Source organism: Zosterops lateralis (assembly GCF_965231275.1).
Source record: "Zosterops lateralis genome assembly, chromosome: 19".
NCBI lineage: Eukaryota > Metazoa > Chordata > Aves > Passeriformes > Zosteropidae > Zosterops > Zosterops lateralis.
In genome coordinates, this window is record NC_139779.1 from 10,954,102 (window position 1) to 10,971,337 (window position 17,236).

The window sequence follows — 17,236 nt, forward strand, 5'->3', positions numbered from 1 at the left end:
ATTAGGTTCAAACAACAGTGTCTAGCAATTCTGGTTGAGCACTAGAAATCTTTGCACACCTAAAGCCAGTCCCTAAAGGGCAGCATGGCAGTGAACACACATATCCATACTCATTGCAAAGAAAAACCATGAGGATGTTCAGAGCAAGACTGATAACATTGGTGAGAGTTCCTGAAACAGTCCCTAGATACTCTGGATACCTTCCAGGGTATGGAAGATGGCAATGAGATGCCTGGCTGAGAAGTGCTCCAGAAGCTTTACAAAGCCAAGGATTTACCCCTCACCACAGCTGACTGCTCTGGAGAGCTGCAAAGAGGGATTCACTCAGTAAGTGAAGGGAAGATTCTCCACATCCAGTTCTGCCCTGCCTGCTTTGGCTCCACAACTTTCAGACTCAAGATTTTGGGAATGGCTGGACCTTGTACCAAGAAAATCTAACTGGTGTAATCTGCCTCCCTGCTTAGTGAGAAGAGCAGTATGTTGTATGTTCACATTCTGACCATGCACTGACCTAATGCCTAGAACTTTCTGGGAGGTCTGCAGTTGGATGTGTTGCTGTGTGCCAAGGATCTGTCACTGCTGCTAATCTCCTATTCATGAATGGCTCCCTTGGTTGGGAGATTAATCATTAACAGTGGGTAACACCACCAGACATCACCCAGAACGAGCTCACCCTTGCAGTGAGCAACCTGCAGCACTTCATGGGAAGTGGAAGCTTCTTCAGGTGCTGAGGATGAATCCCAACAGCTCTGTGAGGTACAGGCACAGTTTCAGCGACAAAAGCACCCCTTGCCTGCCTGGGAGCCTGTGCAGAGCCAGCACAGGCTGTCACTGTCTGCTTCTGGCCCATGCTGCCATGCACCTGTGCAGACTTTCTGCAGAGCATTTGACCATCAGGAAACCTATGGGTGTGAGGAGAAGCTGGGCTGGGGTGAGCAGAAAACCAGGCTGTAGCTCCCTGCCCCTGTGCATCCCTGAAGTGCACTAGATTTTCTCTGTTGTAAAAGTCCTGTGGGAACTTGTAGCATTTGTAGGAACCACTAGCAAACTTCCTGAGCCAAACTCCAACCCACACCCTGTTTCAGCTGCACCAACGGTGGGCACCTGTGTCTCTCTTGGTGGTTCTGCTAAAATTAGAGCCAAGTCATTTGCAGCAGGAAGCACCTGACATCCCTTCTCCCACTCCACGGCTCTCTAACCCTCAGCTCCCCTTCTCTGCTCACTCACCATGAGTGTGGGCTGTGTTCTTTCCTGAAGCACAGTTTTCTGATCTGATTTTGAGGAAGAAGGCTTTTCATGCATTTTCTCCCCATAAGATCCTGCACATCACCCCATGTCACTTCATGTCCTCCCATTTGTGTGTCACCTCATCACACAGACATCTATCATTGCAAAACCATAGCAAAACACCCCATTTTCTTTGGAAGCTTTTCAGTTTTAATAAATAAGTGTTCCAGAAGTGCCAGATGTGTACATCAGGGCTCAGGAGATTCTGGGGATGAGGTTCCAATGCCCTATTGAGGGACTAGTACAGTTTGTGAGGCTGGTGGCTGTGGATCTCTCACCGTTGCTGCTGGTTCTTTGTATCATTATAAAACAGATACTGAAACACGAGGAAAACTGCCATAGACCAACACTGAATTACAGGGCGTGGATAAGGCAGGCATTTAATCCTCTTTAGCTTTTGTGAACAGGTTGGAATCTCATTCAGCTCCAGACAACCACTGCTGTTATAAACACAGCCTCAGACTTGCCAGTTCCTCTCACGTAGGAAACTGCTTCTATAGGAGAGCCCAGGAACTAAATCAGAACATAATCCCTGTGGCTTAATACCATGGTGCATGAGTCACCCTGACAGATTAAGTATCTGGCTGTGTTACTGCTCAGCAAGTTAAGGATTCATTTCATGCCTGACAGGAGAAAACATTGCCCAGACTGGCCATCTTCAAGGGGACATGCAGGGAAATGAGACTGGGGTGAGGAGCCTGGGGCTTGCCCTTGGTCACTGGGGGCAGAGTGGTTTCTCCAGTTGCTGGTTTTGCAGTTGGACTTCCCCGGGGCTTCAGGCAGTGCATTTCTTCCTTTCAGTAACACCCTTTCTGCATCATGGCAGGCACAGTTTGGAGAAGAGATTTTACTGAGGGGTGGAAATCTCCCCTCTCCCTGTGTATGTTCTCCGGGTGTGCTCTTATAGCTCAGCAAAAGATTTCTTCAGACTTCATGCAGAATACTTGAAATAAGGGGAGAAAAACCAATGAGTCCATTGACTTTTAATCCCTGCTTTCAACATAACTCTGCTGCCTCACACATTTTCTTTCCAGGGACAAGCTGTGACATACAGTACAAAATGTCCATGTCTAAGCAGAACCCCCAGTTGTGCTCCTGGAGGATGATCCCTGATCAGAGCAGGAGGCACAGAGGCACCAGGAGCCCATTTCTCCATTCAGCCTCCCTTGGTGGAGAACTTCTGCTGGCACTTGTTGGTTGGACATTGAAATTTCAGAATATTACTCTGCTGGCAAAGGCTACAACAGAGGCATCATTATAATGGGAAAAAGATGCCTGGCAGCAAGAGATGGCAGGGTCAGGTTTCTCAGGCCATTTTTTTCATGTCCAGCAAAAGCAAATGCCATAGTGTGCAGAATAGGATGACTGTGCTTTGCATGGTGGGGACAAATCTTAAGTATTCTGCATGGCTTCGGAAAGATCTGATTTTGGGAGTCTGCCCACTGCCGGTGCCTACAGTCTGGGGAATATAAAACCCTGTAAAACTAGAGCAGCTGGCATGTGGCATAAGGACAATCCCACTGGGTCTCCATAGGTGCTCAGGAGAGTAAAAACCCAACAAAGAGAGGAGTACTGGTCCCAGTCCATCTCCCAGCTGGAGTCCTAGTCCAGTCTGGAGCAGGGTGACCAGCACTAACCAGCACATTATTCACTGTCCCTCAGTGTTGTGCAGCCTTCCTGCAGTTTTTTTTTACTTTATCTGTCTTGATAATTCTTTATCAGCAGCATCAGGTTGGTGCTGATAATGGGGCAGGATGTGTGGTTTTAGCACAGTGGGCAGGGCTCAGCTGAGGGAATCCCTGCTCAGAGCAGGGGTTCTGGGTGTCCCTGCCCTCAGCATGGAGCAGAGCTTTCTCAAGCTGCTCTGGAGCAGTTCCAGTGCCTGTGCCTGTTGGAGGAGGGCAGTGGTAGAGCTGGGACATGGACTTGGGCAGATTTGTCTCCATGGTCTGTGTTACTCAGCTTGACATCAGCCAGAGATGAGGCACTGCACAGGGTGGGCTCCTCACACTCCTCCACTGCCCATGTGGGCTGCTGTGCTGGTGCTGTCAGCAAGGGCAGAGCTCCAGCTGAACTCCCTTTGGCATGAACCAAATCCTCCCACCCCTAAATAAACACCATAAACCAAATCTTTCCACCCTAGATTAATGTATCAACCATTTACTGTGTTCCTACCTTTGTTCTGACAGCAGAGCAGGGCCTGACACAGGACCAGTGTTGATGTAGTCTGGCTCATCATCCAGGCTTTCCGGCAGTGAGGCTGTGGGTGAGGATGGGAAGCATTTATCAGTGAGTGGGTTGATGTAAAAACACACAGAGCACTGACACACCATGTGTCCTGCCAATACTTAGCCTTTGGTGCTGGCATATTTTTGTGCCTGGGCTAAGAAAACTCACATCAGTGTCAAGGTCTCCTTGAAGAGGCTTCGAAATGATCACAGCAAATTTGCAAACACTCTGGGCAGCTCTTCAGAGCCAAAAAAGATTTAATCTCAAGAGCGTGCAAACAGGAATCAGTTTGCTTAGACAACTTTCACACCAGAGACACAAAGCTCTTAAATGTATATGTGTACACTCCCCACTATCCCCCAGGCCAGAACTACCCTCATGCCTCACAGGAAACCACACGTTAAATGAAAACTGTGGTTTAAAAGGTCAGCTTGAGAAACAGGCCCTGCCTACAGCAGGGGAGTCAAGGCTGACCACACTGGGTGTGTGCACAGAGCTCTGTGTCACGGGGGATTATTCGGCTCTGCTTCCTCTGGGCAACCTCAGATGTGAGAGGATGTAACACCTGAAGAGCAACATTTTTTCTGTAGCATCACATGGACAGGGTTTAGGCACAGCCACCCAAATGGTGCCCTTTGGAGTAGGACAAACACCATGTCCCAACAGAGCAGCATTCAGTTACAGGAGTATGTCACAATTTGCACGTTGTCTTGGGTATTTATCATGGACAATTGGGGAAGAAATTAACTCAAGACAAGGGTGATGGCTGCGTTGCCCTTGCATGGTCTATACTGGCCTAGTGCACCAGGCACTCTGCCCAGGAGTCCCATCCCCAAACAGCAAATAACAGCTGAGGACATACCTTGCTGTTGCTGGAGTTTCCATGTGTGTATTGCCGTGCTGTTCTCATAGTCTACAGAGTCATCTGTGACAGGGAACAGTTTGGACAGGACAAATGGACTAAAAAAGGGCCTTTGTGAAACCCTCTCCCAGCACTGCCCCCTGACTGCACCGTGCACGTGGCTGAGTTTCCAGCCAGCACAGATCTGCTGATGCTGCCTCATCATTTTTCCAGCCTTGGCCACATGCCTGGATATCTGCAGGCACAGATGGGGATCAGACAGGTCTCTGCTGCTCCTGCCTCCTCTAATCACTCTGCACAAAGCCAGGCAGGAGCAGGGCAGGCTTCAGCAGTGCAGAGAGCATGTGTTAACTCACAGAAGGAAACAAAACTGCCTTCCTATTTTGGTTGCAACATCCCAGGACTGAAGCTGGAAGCCCTGAAGGGACAGTGTGGTTCAATGTCATCCTCCAGAAGCTTCCTGGCTGCAGCCTTCTTGTGCTGGATTTGGTGAGAAACCTGAGCTAGGAGCTAGAACCATAATCATCCTGGCTAAAACAACACTAAGAACCTAGAGAGGGAGACCTCAAAGCTCCTGAATGGCTGCAGGAACCACCAAGTCAAAAGCATCAGGGTGGAGGTATCACCATGTGCATTTTCCTGCTCTGTGTGCAGCAGCCCCTGTGTGCCAGCTCCATGGCACAGAGCTGGTAGGAAGAGCTGAGCTGTGCACAAGCAGGTTCCTATTGGCTAAGCAGGTCACCTTCTCTGCACTTTGTGTGACACACAAAAACTGTGACAGAACACACTTACCTGGATCAGAGCCCTGAGATGCTCCAATGGTGACATTTTCATAGGAATAGGAATCCTCACCTTTCTCTGATGGAGGGAAGAGAGAGGAGTGACAAAGGACCTACGGAAGTGTAAGTGATGTGGGAAGCTCCCTCAGCACCTGCAGGAGGGGGCTGTTTCCCACAATGAAATGTAGATTAGTTAAAAAATTGTTAGTCTTTGTGGTGACCAAGGGATGGAGTATCTGAGTGCAGTGGAATGGGGTGGTCACTCCCACAGGAGCACAATCACCACAATCACCAGTGGTTTTGGGCTGTCATGTTTATGGCCACAGATGCACTGATGGGGGCTTGGACATCCCTCAAATCCCACAGCTCTGCTACACCCTTTTAATGAATGTGTCTCTTGGACCCACAGTTGCTTCAGGCCATACACAGTGATGCTCAGAGCTCAGCAGGAACAGCTTCAGGAGCTCCCTGGAACCAAGGGACAGCCAGGCTGGATGAAGGAGCCCACCTCCTTACCTGGAGACCTGCCCTGGGGTGGACTGAAGATCTTGGTGCAATTGTAGTAGTGACCAAAAGATATGGGCTCCCTGTGAGAAGAGCAGCACTGTTAGTTCCTCCTGCCCAGCACAGGCTTCCCTGCTGAGCTATGGGAGCACCAGGACAGCACTGGGACCAGTATGGCTCCACTGGACGGTGCTGGTGGCTGCACAGGGTACTTACACATAGGCAGTCTCTTCCTGCAGGCAATTCTCTGCAAGAACAAGGGTTTGCTGTCAGCACCCCACCATGGTGTCACCCTGAACAGCCACACCTGGACAAACCACCCCCCCCCAGCACAGCCACAGCCCACATCCCCAGCAGCCACAAAGCCCTGGCACAGCCCCAAAGCCTGTCTACAGCAGGGCCAGGTGGCTGGAGCACACAGCCCTGATCCACCCCAGCTCACCACTTGTCATGGACACATCCTGGAGCTGGCAGGGAGATGGGGAATATTCTCCCTGGCACACCCAATAATCCTCTTAGGGTAAGCACCAGCTCACACTGCCCCGGAAGGGAGCAGGGGGCTGGGGAGTGTCCATCCCCCTCTGCTCTGCCCGGTAATGAGATCAGTGTGTGTCTCACAAAGCAATCTCTAAATTGACCCATCCAGAGCTCTGCCAGCTGCAGTGCTGGCTGCCTGTGTGCTCCCTGCCAGCTCCCATCCCCTGGAACTTCCCATCCCCTCAGCAGCCTTCCTTTCCAAACCCCCAGACACAGAGCTGCAGCATTTACCTGCCAGGAAATTCTGGTACCTGGACTCGTCCCTGCTCCCTGGGGACAAGAGAGGGGCACATTACACAGGACCTCGAGCTGAGGGATGGGAGCAGTTGGACAATGGAGGCACCAAGTATTTCAGCACCAGCAGCTCTACCCCCACTCAGCTCTGAGGTCAGGGGATATGGCTGCAGGGTTGGACACTCCAGGGTAGAGGAACTGGGACAGCCAGGGATGATATTTTAAATAACCTGTGCCTATGGATCTAACCAGGACTGGTCAGCCACAGCGGTATGAGCACTGGGCTTTAAACTCAGACCCAAATTAAGATGGATGTGGACCTGTTGGAGCAAGTCCAGAGGAGTGCATGAAGATGCTCCAAGGGCTGGAGCTCCTCTGCTCTGGAGACAGCCTGGGAAAACTGGTATTGTTCAGCTTGGAAAAGAGAAGGCTCTGGGGAGACCTTAGAGCCCCTTCTAAAGGGGAGAGGGACTTTGGACAAGGGCTGGGAGTGGCAGGGCAAGGGGTATGGCTTCCCACTGACAGAAGACAGGGATAAATTGGATATTGGGATGAGATTTTTCCCTGTGAGGGTGGTGAGGCCCTGGCACAGGTTGCCCAGAGCAGCTGTGGCTGCCCCATCTCTGCAAGTGTCCAAGGCCAGATTAGATGGGGCTTGGAGCAACCTGGTCTAATGGAAGGTGTCCCTGCCCATGGCAGGGGGTGGAAGGAGATGATTTTTAAGGTCCTTTCCAACTCCAACCCCCCTTTGATTCATTGTGTCTGTGCCTGTCCCAGGAAGCTGCTCACTGTATCCAGTGTGGTGGGAATCACTGAGTTCTTCAATGGCTTTCCTGGAAGAGAGAAAAGAGACCTAAAATCCCAGGTCTTAGCAAGCCCTACCAGCAGTTACACACCATCAGGAGGACCATCCATGAAACCTCTCTGTGAGGTTATGAACCACACACATGGAGCAAAGGGAGATTAAGGATTTGGGGTAAAATCCCAAGATAGGAATAACTATGCTTGAATATTGCAGCAGTTATCATGGCTGTGTAGTTTCTAGGGGTTTTGGTGATGGGGAGAAGGGGATTTATCACACTAAACTGCTTATAAGTGAATAATGGCCATTTTTTTCCATGATGTATCTATTATGTACAGCCACACTCACTTTCCTGCCTTTGATTTAATCAGTTGCCAGAAGAATGCAGTCACACTGAAGAAAATGCAGAAAAAGTCTAAACATACAATAAGTCAACCAATAACAATCAATAAGTGAAGCAACCTGATCAAGTTGAAGATGTCCCTGCTCCTCACCAGGGGGTTGTATTAGATGACTTTGAAAGGTCCCGTGCAACACAAACTATTCTTTGATTCGGAATACAGCCCAAGCCACATCTATAGGGCCCAGAATGCAATCCCAAATGTTCATGTATGTTGGGTGAACTTCATCCAACATTGGCTCTAGACCTAGATTTTATTTGGTTTTTTTTCCTACCTTGCTATTGGTAAGTTTTCAGGTTCCTTAATTTGTTCCAGCCTTTGGGTTGCTGCTGGCAACAACAACAGAATTACCACATTAATTATCATGGCAGCAGGAGATATTTCAAAGAGCACAGAACATCCACCAAAGAGGAATCCCTGGGACCGGGAAGCATTTTCCTAATGCATCCTAAAATAGCTTCCAAATTGTTCCTTAAATGTTCAAAAATGGTCAAAACAAGAAACAACCAGAGAAAAGCTGGTGTCTGTGCAGACCACAGAGCTTGCAAACCCTTGCTGGGGGAAGCTACAATCCCAGCTGCTGCCCTGTTGTCTCTTGTCCCCCAAACCCACTTGATTTGGGGGCCATTCCCCTCCCTCCACACTGCAAGGTGCAGTCCAGAGCTTTGGTCAGGCTGGGATGAAAGACTTGTAGAGGGCTCTGGTGGTTGGAGCCGGCAGAGTCCTTGGGCAGGGCAGAGCCATCTGCAGACAGACACATTTCACATGGACCTGGCAGCTGCTTGTTGTGGCATTAAACCCAAAAGTTCAGCTCTGAACCCAACCTGCTGCAGGAAGCAGTGAGAGGGGATGATGAATGAGTCACTCCTGTCACCCACACCTTCATTTTCACAGGGTGCACTGCCTGCTTCCAAGAGCCCCAGCAGCTGAGTGTCACTTGTCAGTGACATCGTTTCAGTGAATTATTTTCAATGGAAAGGGCATTTTTTTCCTAGAACTCAGAATTCACATACCTAGAAGCATCCAAGGTGGCTTGGATGATCCAGGTCTCAACATTTCACGGCCTGGCTTCAAGGTGACCCTTTGAATGTTACTTTCCCCCTGTCCCATGCCTGCAGGGCCCTCACAGCAGGAGCCACAGGCAATGCTCATACTCACTAGTACAGGATCGGATCACTGCAAACCTCTGCTGGCTTTCCAGCCTGGAAAAAACAGCAGGAAAGCCTCAGCTGAATTGTGGGGATTATGGCAAGAAAAACAGACACCAGAGACCTGAGTGGTTGGTGAGTGAAGGACAGAGAGCACCGTGCTGGGCTCTGTGGGAGGCCAAGCTGCACACTCAGCGTGTCCTGCAGGACCTGTGTGGCTTGGGAGAATTCCTGGGCTCTTCTTTGATCCTTCAAGGACAAGATGTGGTTTTGGACCACCGGATAGAGCAGCCAACATCAGCAAGGGAAGGATCCAGGGATGAAGAAAACATCATTTAGGATAATTCCCATTCTGATGCTTCAGCCACCAAAGGCCAGAAGAATGTTTTTACCCACAAAAAAATAAATGTTCATGCATGAAACGGCTTCAAACCTCATTGCTTCACCTCCACTGCTGCCTCTGCCCCTCCCACTATCCCTCAACATCAACATGAATAAAATAACCCTATCAATGATAACCTGTGCCCAGTAACATCTTTACTTTTTAGTTATAGGAATGCTGCTTTTCAGAGCACTAGAGAATTCAACACCTTTTTTACTGCAGGTGTTTCTACATAGGTACTTATTAATTCCAATTTTGGGAACCCTTTTCCCCTTTTTCATTGGGGTTGCCCCATACCCAGCTGGGATTCACGGCCCAGGGCTGATGGAAGAGCTGTCAAAAAACCCAAACAGAGCCAAACCACTTTGCTTGCAAGACATCCAAGCCACTCCTCAAAAGAGCACACAACACCACAAACCTGAACACAAACCACCTAATCCAGGTATACATTTCAAGAAGTTGGGACAATTCAGCAACAGTCCATGAGGGATGGAGCCTTCAGTGGCTGCTCCATCAATCTACAATGGACCACTCCAAAGCTTTCCCCACAGAAACAAAAACCCCAACCCCTTGGAGGCCTTTGCAGAGCCCCACTGCACCTTGTTTGCTCCTGCAACAAAGCTTTTTCTAACATCATTTACTGTGGTTTGTCTGTTGCTGAAGGAAATAAGGGGCAGTGCTCGTGTGTACACTGCATTTCCTTCATTTCTTGTGCTGCAGGTCAGTGCTTGCTCTGGTGCATGGTCCAGCCAAGGCCAGGGGCTTCTTTATGAGGTAAATAACCTTTCCATCTCATCTCAGGGTACAACAGAACAGGATAACAACTTGCCCTTCTCTCCCAGACCTTTCCCAACTAGTCAACGATTCAGTGACATCACAGTCAGAGCTTCAGTTTCATTTTGGATTATTCTCTGTAAAGGCATTGCCCCTTCAGCAGCACCTTGGGCTGGGGCACACAGGTGCTTGCACCCCATCCTGGTATTATTTTATTTTTTATAAATCCAGATTTCAGCTTGGGCCTGGCTCTGGGTGAGTTGTTTGGGGGAGAAAAACCATGATGGGGAAAGGCAACTTACTGTCTCCTCCGCTGACTCAGCTGTGTCTCCCGTTTGGTAGCTGGAAGACAAGGGAACAAAAAGCTCTTAGAAAGGCTGATTTGGGAGTTAGAGATCAGAAAGGCCAATAAAATACATTCACAAAACTTCCTCAGCAGGTCAGGACAGTGGAGGCAATGAGCAAGATTTTGCAGGGGCAGTGAGCAGGGTTTTGATGACATTTTTTCAAACTGTGTTTAAATTGTGGGTTCTGTCTCAAACCCCACAAAGCAAAGCAGTCAGTGCTGCCCCCAAACCCGCCTCTCCCCTAATAAAGCCCACCCAAGGCTCAGGGAGGGGCTCAAACCCCACCGGTTGCTCCCCCTACTCTCTCCATGAATTTATCCTGCAGAATCCCTTCCTTGCCCGCCCTTCCGCTCCAGACCCTATGCAGGATTGGTGTAATCGGAGTTAATCCTCCCAGGTGGGACAGGGCTCCAAAGCCCTCGGTGTCACCGCTGCCCCAGGGAAGGGCGGCTACAGCTTTTGGGGGCTCCTTCCCTCCCGGGCTCTCCTCGCTCAAAGCTGTGGGAGCATCCCCGCAAGGGCAAAGCTGAGCACAGCCCAATCCACACTGCGGGGACATTCCAAGGGGAAAATGCAGCCGGGGCAGGGCAGGACACGAAGCGGGCAGGGCACGGAGCGGGCAGGGCAGGGCACGGAGTGAATGGGCAGGGCACGGAGGGGACGGGCAGGACACAGAGTGGATCGGCAGGACACGGAGCGGGCAGGGCAGGGCAGAGCGGGAAGCGGACGGGGCACGGAGTGGATGGGCAGGGCAGGAAGCCGGCGGGACTTACCGGAGCGCTGGCATCTGATGCACAGGCTGACCGCCGCCCCGAGCAGCATCAGCGCCGCGGCCGCGCACAGCTCCGGCTGCAGCATGGCCCGGCCAACCCCGGCCTGGAACACACGCCGGGGGCACCCCGTGAGCTGTGGGGACACACGGACATCCCTCAGAGAGCTTTAAACCCCACCCCACCCCCCCACCCCCCCCAAAAAAAAAAAAAAAAAAAAAAAAAAACACCACAAAAAACAGGTGCTGCTCGCCCTCAGACCCTACGGATCCAATGAGGATGCAGGAAGGGTTTGGGGTTGTGTGAGAGGGGCGATGCCCTTCCCTGCACTGCTCTGAGTTACACATTTCCAGCCCCAAACCCAACCCACTGCCATCAAACGCTGCCAGCAGACATTTTTTCATATCTAGAAGAGAGGGCAAAAGGCAGGCACTCGGCAATATTGAAATGATCAAGACCTTTGCACAACGTGTTCTGGCTCTTTCCTGCAGCTCAGAGTGACTTCCAGGGTTAAATTCCCCACGACTTTCTCTGCACTGAGCTGGCTCAGCCACTGGCCCTTCCCCTCCTCTCCGTGACCGGCTTTTTCACAGCATTTTTTAACAATCAGCACGACTTGGCTTCAACTTCTTCCTTTAAAATCCAAAACATCCTGCAAATATCACAGAAAGCAGCCCTGCTGGCACTGAGATGGATCAGTGAGCCCATTCCTGTTCCCCAGGGTCAGATTTTCTTTAGTTACAGATTATTTTTAATTTATTTTTTTGGGTTTTTTTAAACTTTCTTTTTTCCCTAAGGATGGAGACACTTCAACATGCCAAAGGCCAGTACATCATCACTGGCTGGCAGGAAGATTTCCTACTGTACCTTCAACCTCTCTCATTACAACTTAAGCCTGTATTATATTGGAGGGAAAAAAATATATATTATAGCAATTGATAATTGAAATAATTCAAAATAATGCAACAAATGCCAGTAGCAGACAACAGAAAGCAGCAGCTTGATTCTGCTCTGCTCAGTACCTTCTGCCTCTGCCTGATTAAAGTGGAATAAACAACATTTCTCTGCCCAAAGGCTGCAGAAGTTTGGAAGTTGCTCTGACAGCCCTTGGAGAAAACCCAAAGCCTCCCAGGGCAGCTGAGCCTGTGGGGGCTGAGCAAAACCCTCCTGTCCCTGCCAGGCCCTTGGAACAGCAGCTGGGCATGGTGGTGGCAGGTTTGTGGTCCAGTTTGTCATTGCAGTCCCAGTCCTGTGCCACGGTCCTGATTCTCAAGGCAGTGTGAAAATAATCGTGGTGTAAATCAGCATGGGCAGGGACAGGAGAGGGAGGAAAATCCTTCATTTCCACTCAGACAGACCTTGAGCAAAGCCAGGAGCAATGGCTGCAGGGGTTTGGTGTCAGCATCTCCTCAGAGGTTCCCAAACACCATCTGGGTGTCCAGGAGTGACCTCGATGAGGCTTTGAGACCAAACTGGGCTTATTCCTGTTATGTTCCAGCTTCCCTGGGCTCTCCAGGGCCTGGCAGCTACCAGCACTCACCCCACCATGGTTTTGCCTTTTATAGGCCCCCAGAGACCTCTCTTTCCCTGCAGAGTTTTTTGCAGCACTTTCTGAAGAAGATGAGATGAGTTATTCTAAGTTTAAGTGCCCAGACCTCCATGCACCCACCCCAGAGGGGCAGGACGAGAACCCAAAAGAGCCAAGTCAAAACCATGTGATTTCTCCCATCATTTTTCCTTTGCTCAGCATTTCCCATGGAAATCATGAGCTGTGGATCATCTCTGAAGCATCTCCAAGAGGCAGCTGAGGGAAGTTGCTCCAGTGCTGGTGACTAAAACAAAGGGCTGCAGTGCTGCTGCTTTGTTTGAAGCTTTCCTGGCTTTTTCTCTCTCTCTCTCTTTTTTTTTTTTTTTTTTTTTTTTTTTTTTTTTTTTTTTTTTTTTTTTTTTTTTCCTTTAAAGTGAGGGCAAGGCAGAGCTGAAGGCACCTGACAACAGCGACCTGGTTTGTCCCATTGTATGGCAGGCCTCCTTCTCCCTTCCTGAGCCAGATTTATTTTGATCTCAGGCAGTGAGGCAGCAAAACCTCTCTGCTCCTGAGCCTTCACTCACCAGGGACAGAAAAAGTGGTTATTTGAGGGGCTGATGAACAGGACATGGGGTGTCCCACCCCACCAAGAAAGTCACATAAACACCATCAGCCCAGAGATCATTTGTGCTCCCCAAACACCCAAGGCCATGGAAAATCCTTTCTTTTGGGACAAGGCTGCTCTGGTGCAGACCTGACAGAAGGAGGTGATGAACAGATTTATGACAAGCAGAAGGCTGGAAGCACTTACTCACAGCTAGCAGGGTATAAATAAAATATTTGGAAGGCTGGATGAGCTTCCCTGCTCTCTGCCTTGGGGAGCTGGAGAGAACAAATTCTGCACAGAAGGACGTGTGGAGTTCAGGGATGGCCAGCTCTGCTTTCAAGATGATAAACCCAAACTGGGGAGAAAACGGGTTCCCATCTTGTTTAGGAGTGACACTGGGATACTGTTGCAATGCCCTGGTCTGTTCATGCACTTCTCTCTTCTCCTTTTGCCTGTTTTTCCCCTTTTTTTGTGCAGAGAAAGCCTGTGGGAACCCTGAGCACCATGACCTCACAAATCCCTCAGGAGCAGCTGCTCCAGACAAGCAATTCCTGGGAGAGAAACCCTCTGGGGTGTGGATACAGCTGTGCTCCCCTTCAGAGGGGGAAGCTCATCTTCCTGAACAGGGGCTGCTCCTCCTTTGGCCTCAGATATTTTTAGCAATGAAAGGAGCCAGGATTTTTTCTAACTAAGAAAAAAATTTGGAGAAGTTAATGAACTTGCAAAAGCTTCTCTACTCTGTGCCAGGTCTTGCCCTAATTTAAGGATTCACCCCAGCAACAAGGCTCACTATGAAGACCCAAAGGAAGGAGAGGTGGTTTTATCCAGGAAGACTGAAAGGTCTTTTGCTTTTAATTCCGCTGAAATGGAGAGTAAGAGGACATGGACACTCCCCATTCATTGTCCAAGAGCAGCACAACAAAGTGAGAAAAAATTTGAATTGAAATAAGGCAATTCTGGCTTATAAAATGAGTGGATATAAACTGGATATGCACAGGCTGGAAATAAAATTCCTAATGGATGGAAAGTCTGGAAGAAGTTCCCAAAAGCAGCAGAAGAGGCACAAAGCTCACAAAAAACCAAAAAAAACAAAAACAAAAACAAAAATAAAAAAACAAACCACCAACCAACCAAAAAAAAAAAAAAAAAAAAAAAAAAAGAAAAAGAAAAAAAAAAGAGAGAGAGAGAGAAAAAACCCCCCACAAACAACTGCAAGAGCACTTAAAGTGAACTTTAACTTTTTGCTGAGAAACCAGGAGAGTGAGGAATGTGCTGATGGGGCCTCAGCAATGCCTGATTTTCCATGAGATAATTTCTGATGAAGATATTTTAGCCCTTTGCAGACTTCAAGCCCACCCCTGAGTTGTGAGAGGAAGACTAAAATCATGTATTTATATTGTGCATTCTATCCATCAATCAAAACATGCCTGAAAGGCAAATATAAACCAGTCACTTTCCCTCCCCTCCAGAAAGTTTTGTGGTCTGCACCAGTTTGCAGTAAATTAATTCTAATTCAGGCTGGTAGGATGAGTCACTGGCATGTAATATGAAGTGGAGAGTGTATTTAAAGACTCACCATATGAAATTCAGCACACTGACTTGTTGAACAGATGCAATATTCAGCTTGAGTCAATGTCTCTAACATATCTAAGAAAAGCAGCTCCACTTTCTGTTTGCCTGTGTGGCACAGATTGCCACAGAAAGTCCCAACAATTCAGAAATTAAAGTCTCAGACCAAGGCAGCTCCTGTGGCTGGAATGAATTCAATTACCAGCTCTGAGCCTTCAGAAAAGCTCCTTTCCAGAGATCTCCACATCTCATTTCCTTACCAGATTTATGCCAGTGTCAGGCTTTTCAGGAAAGCTTCTGCCATAGAGTTAAATCTGGGGTTTTTAGAGCCATTCAGGCAGATCCGGCTTTTATGCCAACAGATGCATTTCAGTAGAACAGATGATAAAAGGGGAAAATTAGAATTGATAAACCAACTCACATCAATTATAACTTTGGAAAATGCTTTTAAAAAACCTTGGGTGGAAAATACAGTGCAAAACCCCGATCACAAACAGATATGGAGCACAAGAAAGTAACTCATGGATATATCTTATATTTGTAACTTCCCTGTTCCAGGCAGCACTGAAGCCTCACAGCAGGAACCCAGGGGATGCCATGTTAGCAATACAGCAACCCCTGTGTAACTACAGACTCCAGAACCAAGAAAATGAGCCAATCTCGGGCAAGATTATCCCAGAATTATCCTCTTCTGCTAAATTATCTGCCTCATGGCCCATATTACACTGAACATTGCTCACACAAGAGAAAACTGTTGCAAACCCAAATCTCTTTCTATCCAGAATTAGCTATTTCAAGCACTTACATGAAGTAAAATAAATATATTGATGCCAGTCAGCTCTGAAATCAATGGAAAACCCAGGAAGTGTTGTTTGAATCAGCTATTTTTAAGGACTGGGCTTTGGAGGGGGAGCAGCGTGGGCAGAAGAACCATGCAGGGATGAGGGAAGCTTCCCTCTCAACACAGATTCACTGACTGAATCTTCCAGAATATTTTAGAAGATGTGAATGCAGGAATAATGTAATTGAACCCATGCTTCCATCAGCAGATGGACGAGGGGATGTAAAGAACAGTACAGTAAAGCAGACAGTCCAGGCTGTGTGGGATGGGCTCAGCTCAGGTACAGAGGGGTCTCCAGGGGGCTGAGAAGAGAGAGTTGGTAACTCCTACCTTGGAGCTGGGGATGGCCTGGAGCAACAGGCAGGAGGGAACATCCACCACGTTGCTTTTCAGAGAGGTTTCACAGGGATGATCTTGCACTTGTTTAAAGGGTCACCAAGGTCTGACCTGGGATCTCTGAGCTCAGTGAGTCACTCCACTGTCCCCAGAGCAGCCCCAAGCACTTCGGGCCCTTTGCTCTCCCCATCCCTCCCTCCCTCACCCACCTTATCCACAGCTCTCTTCAATGTGTCCCAGCTCCTCCAGCACCTCTGGGCAGTAGCTGCCGGGGCTGGAGGTTCCTCCAGGGCTGGTGAGCAGTTGCTGGTTTCCTGTCCCCCTGTGAATCACCAACCCCAACATCCGCTGCCCGGCTGCGCAACCTCGGCGAGCGGCGCCTGCACAACCCACCCCAAAGGGTCACTTGGTCCCCTGTGGGGAGAGGAGGAGGCTTGGACAGCATGGAACCACACACAGAGCACTGAGGGCACTCCCCTTGAGGCTCAGAGGGTGCCCCAAAAGGAATTCAGGGTTTCCTTTTAGCAAATAGAGCCCTCACAGGAATAACTGGGCACACTGGAAGCGGCAGGTGCTGCCAGGGAAGTCTCAAAGCAGGCACTGCAAACCGTGAGCCCTCTCTTAGTTTTTATAAAAAAGGTGGTGACAAATTTCAAAGGCAGCAAATAGCCCGAGGTCACTATTGCTAATGGCCAAACCTGGAGCTCCTGTCCAGTGCTGTAAGAATCAAACCAGTTCTTATGCTCCAGCGCTGGCAGTTTGCACACAGCAGGCACAATTTCACTGCACTCTTGAAAAAAAGTAATTCCTCAAATGTTTTGGTGCTTGAATGGAATAAGGAGGGTTCATGAATTTCCCACTGGGGAATTATGTATTGGCTTAAAGCCCTGTCAGAGTCCATGCAAGAGGGAATCTGCTCCAGCACTAGGGAACTCTGCACACACACACAAATTTGTAGTTGTGGAACAACAGTACAAGAGCCATGGGGTGCACGAGTTACAACCATAAACAAAATGTTTCATGCTGCTCTCACTAAGGCTCTACAAAGCCTCTCTCATATGTAAATTGTTCAGTAAAAGGAAATTTCGTTATATTTAAATTAGGGCACTCTGAAGCTGCCACCACCAGCCACCTACACTCAGCTCTCTGTGCAAGAAGGTGACTCTGCATCATGAAAAGGATTAAGGAGCCAATTGGTTACAATTTTTGCAACTCTGGGATGAAATCTGGCTATCGAGCTTTCAGAAGAAATGTTACTTCAATAAGATAATTATCCATTGTATGTGAAATAATTTTCTC

General features: G+C 48.9%; 1 protein-coding gene across 1 annotated transcript; it reads right to left on the bottom strand.

Annotated features, from left to right (window-relative positions):
- Window positions 1-1,272: 1,272 nt before the first annotated feature.
- LAT2 (linker for activation of T cells family member 2) lies at window positions 1,273-11,998 on the bottom strand. Its single transcript, XM_083875332.1, has 12 exons — window positions 11,060-11,998; window positions 10,242-10,281; window positions 8,794-8,837; window positions 7,910-7,964; window positions 7,106-7,265; window positions 6,430-6,540; window positions 5,878-5,908; window positions 5,674-5,744; window positions 5,171-5,270; window positions 4,379-4,441; window positions 3,463-3,547; window positions 1,273-2,230 (listed from the first exon to the last, which is right to left on the bottom strand). The coding sequence occupies exons 1-12, from the start codon at window positions 11,142-11,144 to the stop codon at window positions 2,212-2,214; spliced, it is 864 nt and encodes a 287-aa protein (XP_083731458.1). The 5' UTR covers window positions 11,145-11,998; the 3' UTR covers window positions 1,273-2,211.
- Between the last annotated feature and the right edge of the window lie 5,238 nt (window positions 11,999-17,236).

What these genes read in the sequence shown, in the direction of transcription:
- LAT2 (XM_083875332.1), bottom strand. Translation starts at nt 11,144, where the DNA reads ATGCTGCAGCCGGAGCTGTGCGCGGCCGCGGCGCTGATGCTGCTCGGG. An exon ending in CTGAGTCAGCGGAGGAGACA is followed by an intron (nt 8,838 to 10,241) that starts GTAAGTTGCCTT and finishes TGTTTTTTCCAG; the next exon opens with GCTGGAAAGCCAGCAGAGGT. An exon ending in TGGGCAGGGACACCTTCCAT is followed by an intron (nt 6,541 to 7,105) that starts TAGACCAGGTTG and finishes TGAAATACTTGG; the next exon opens with TGCCTCCATTGTCCAACTGC.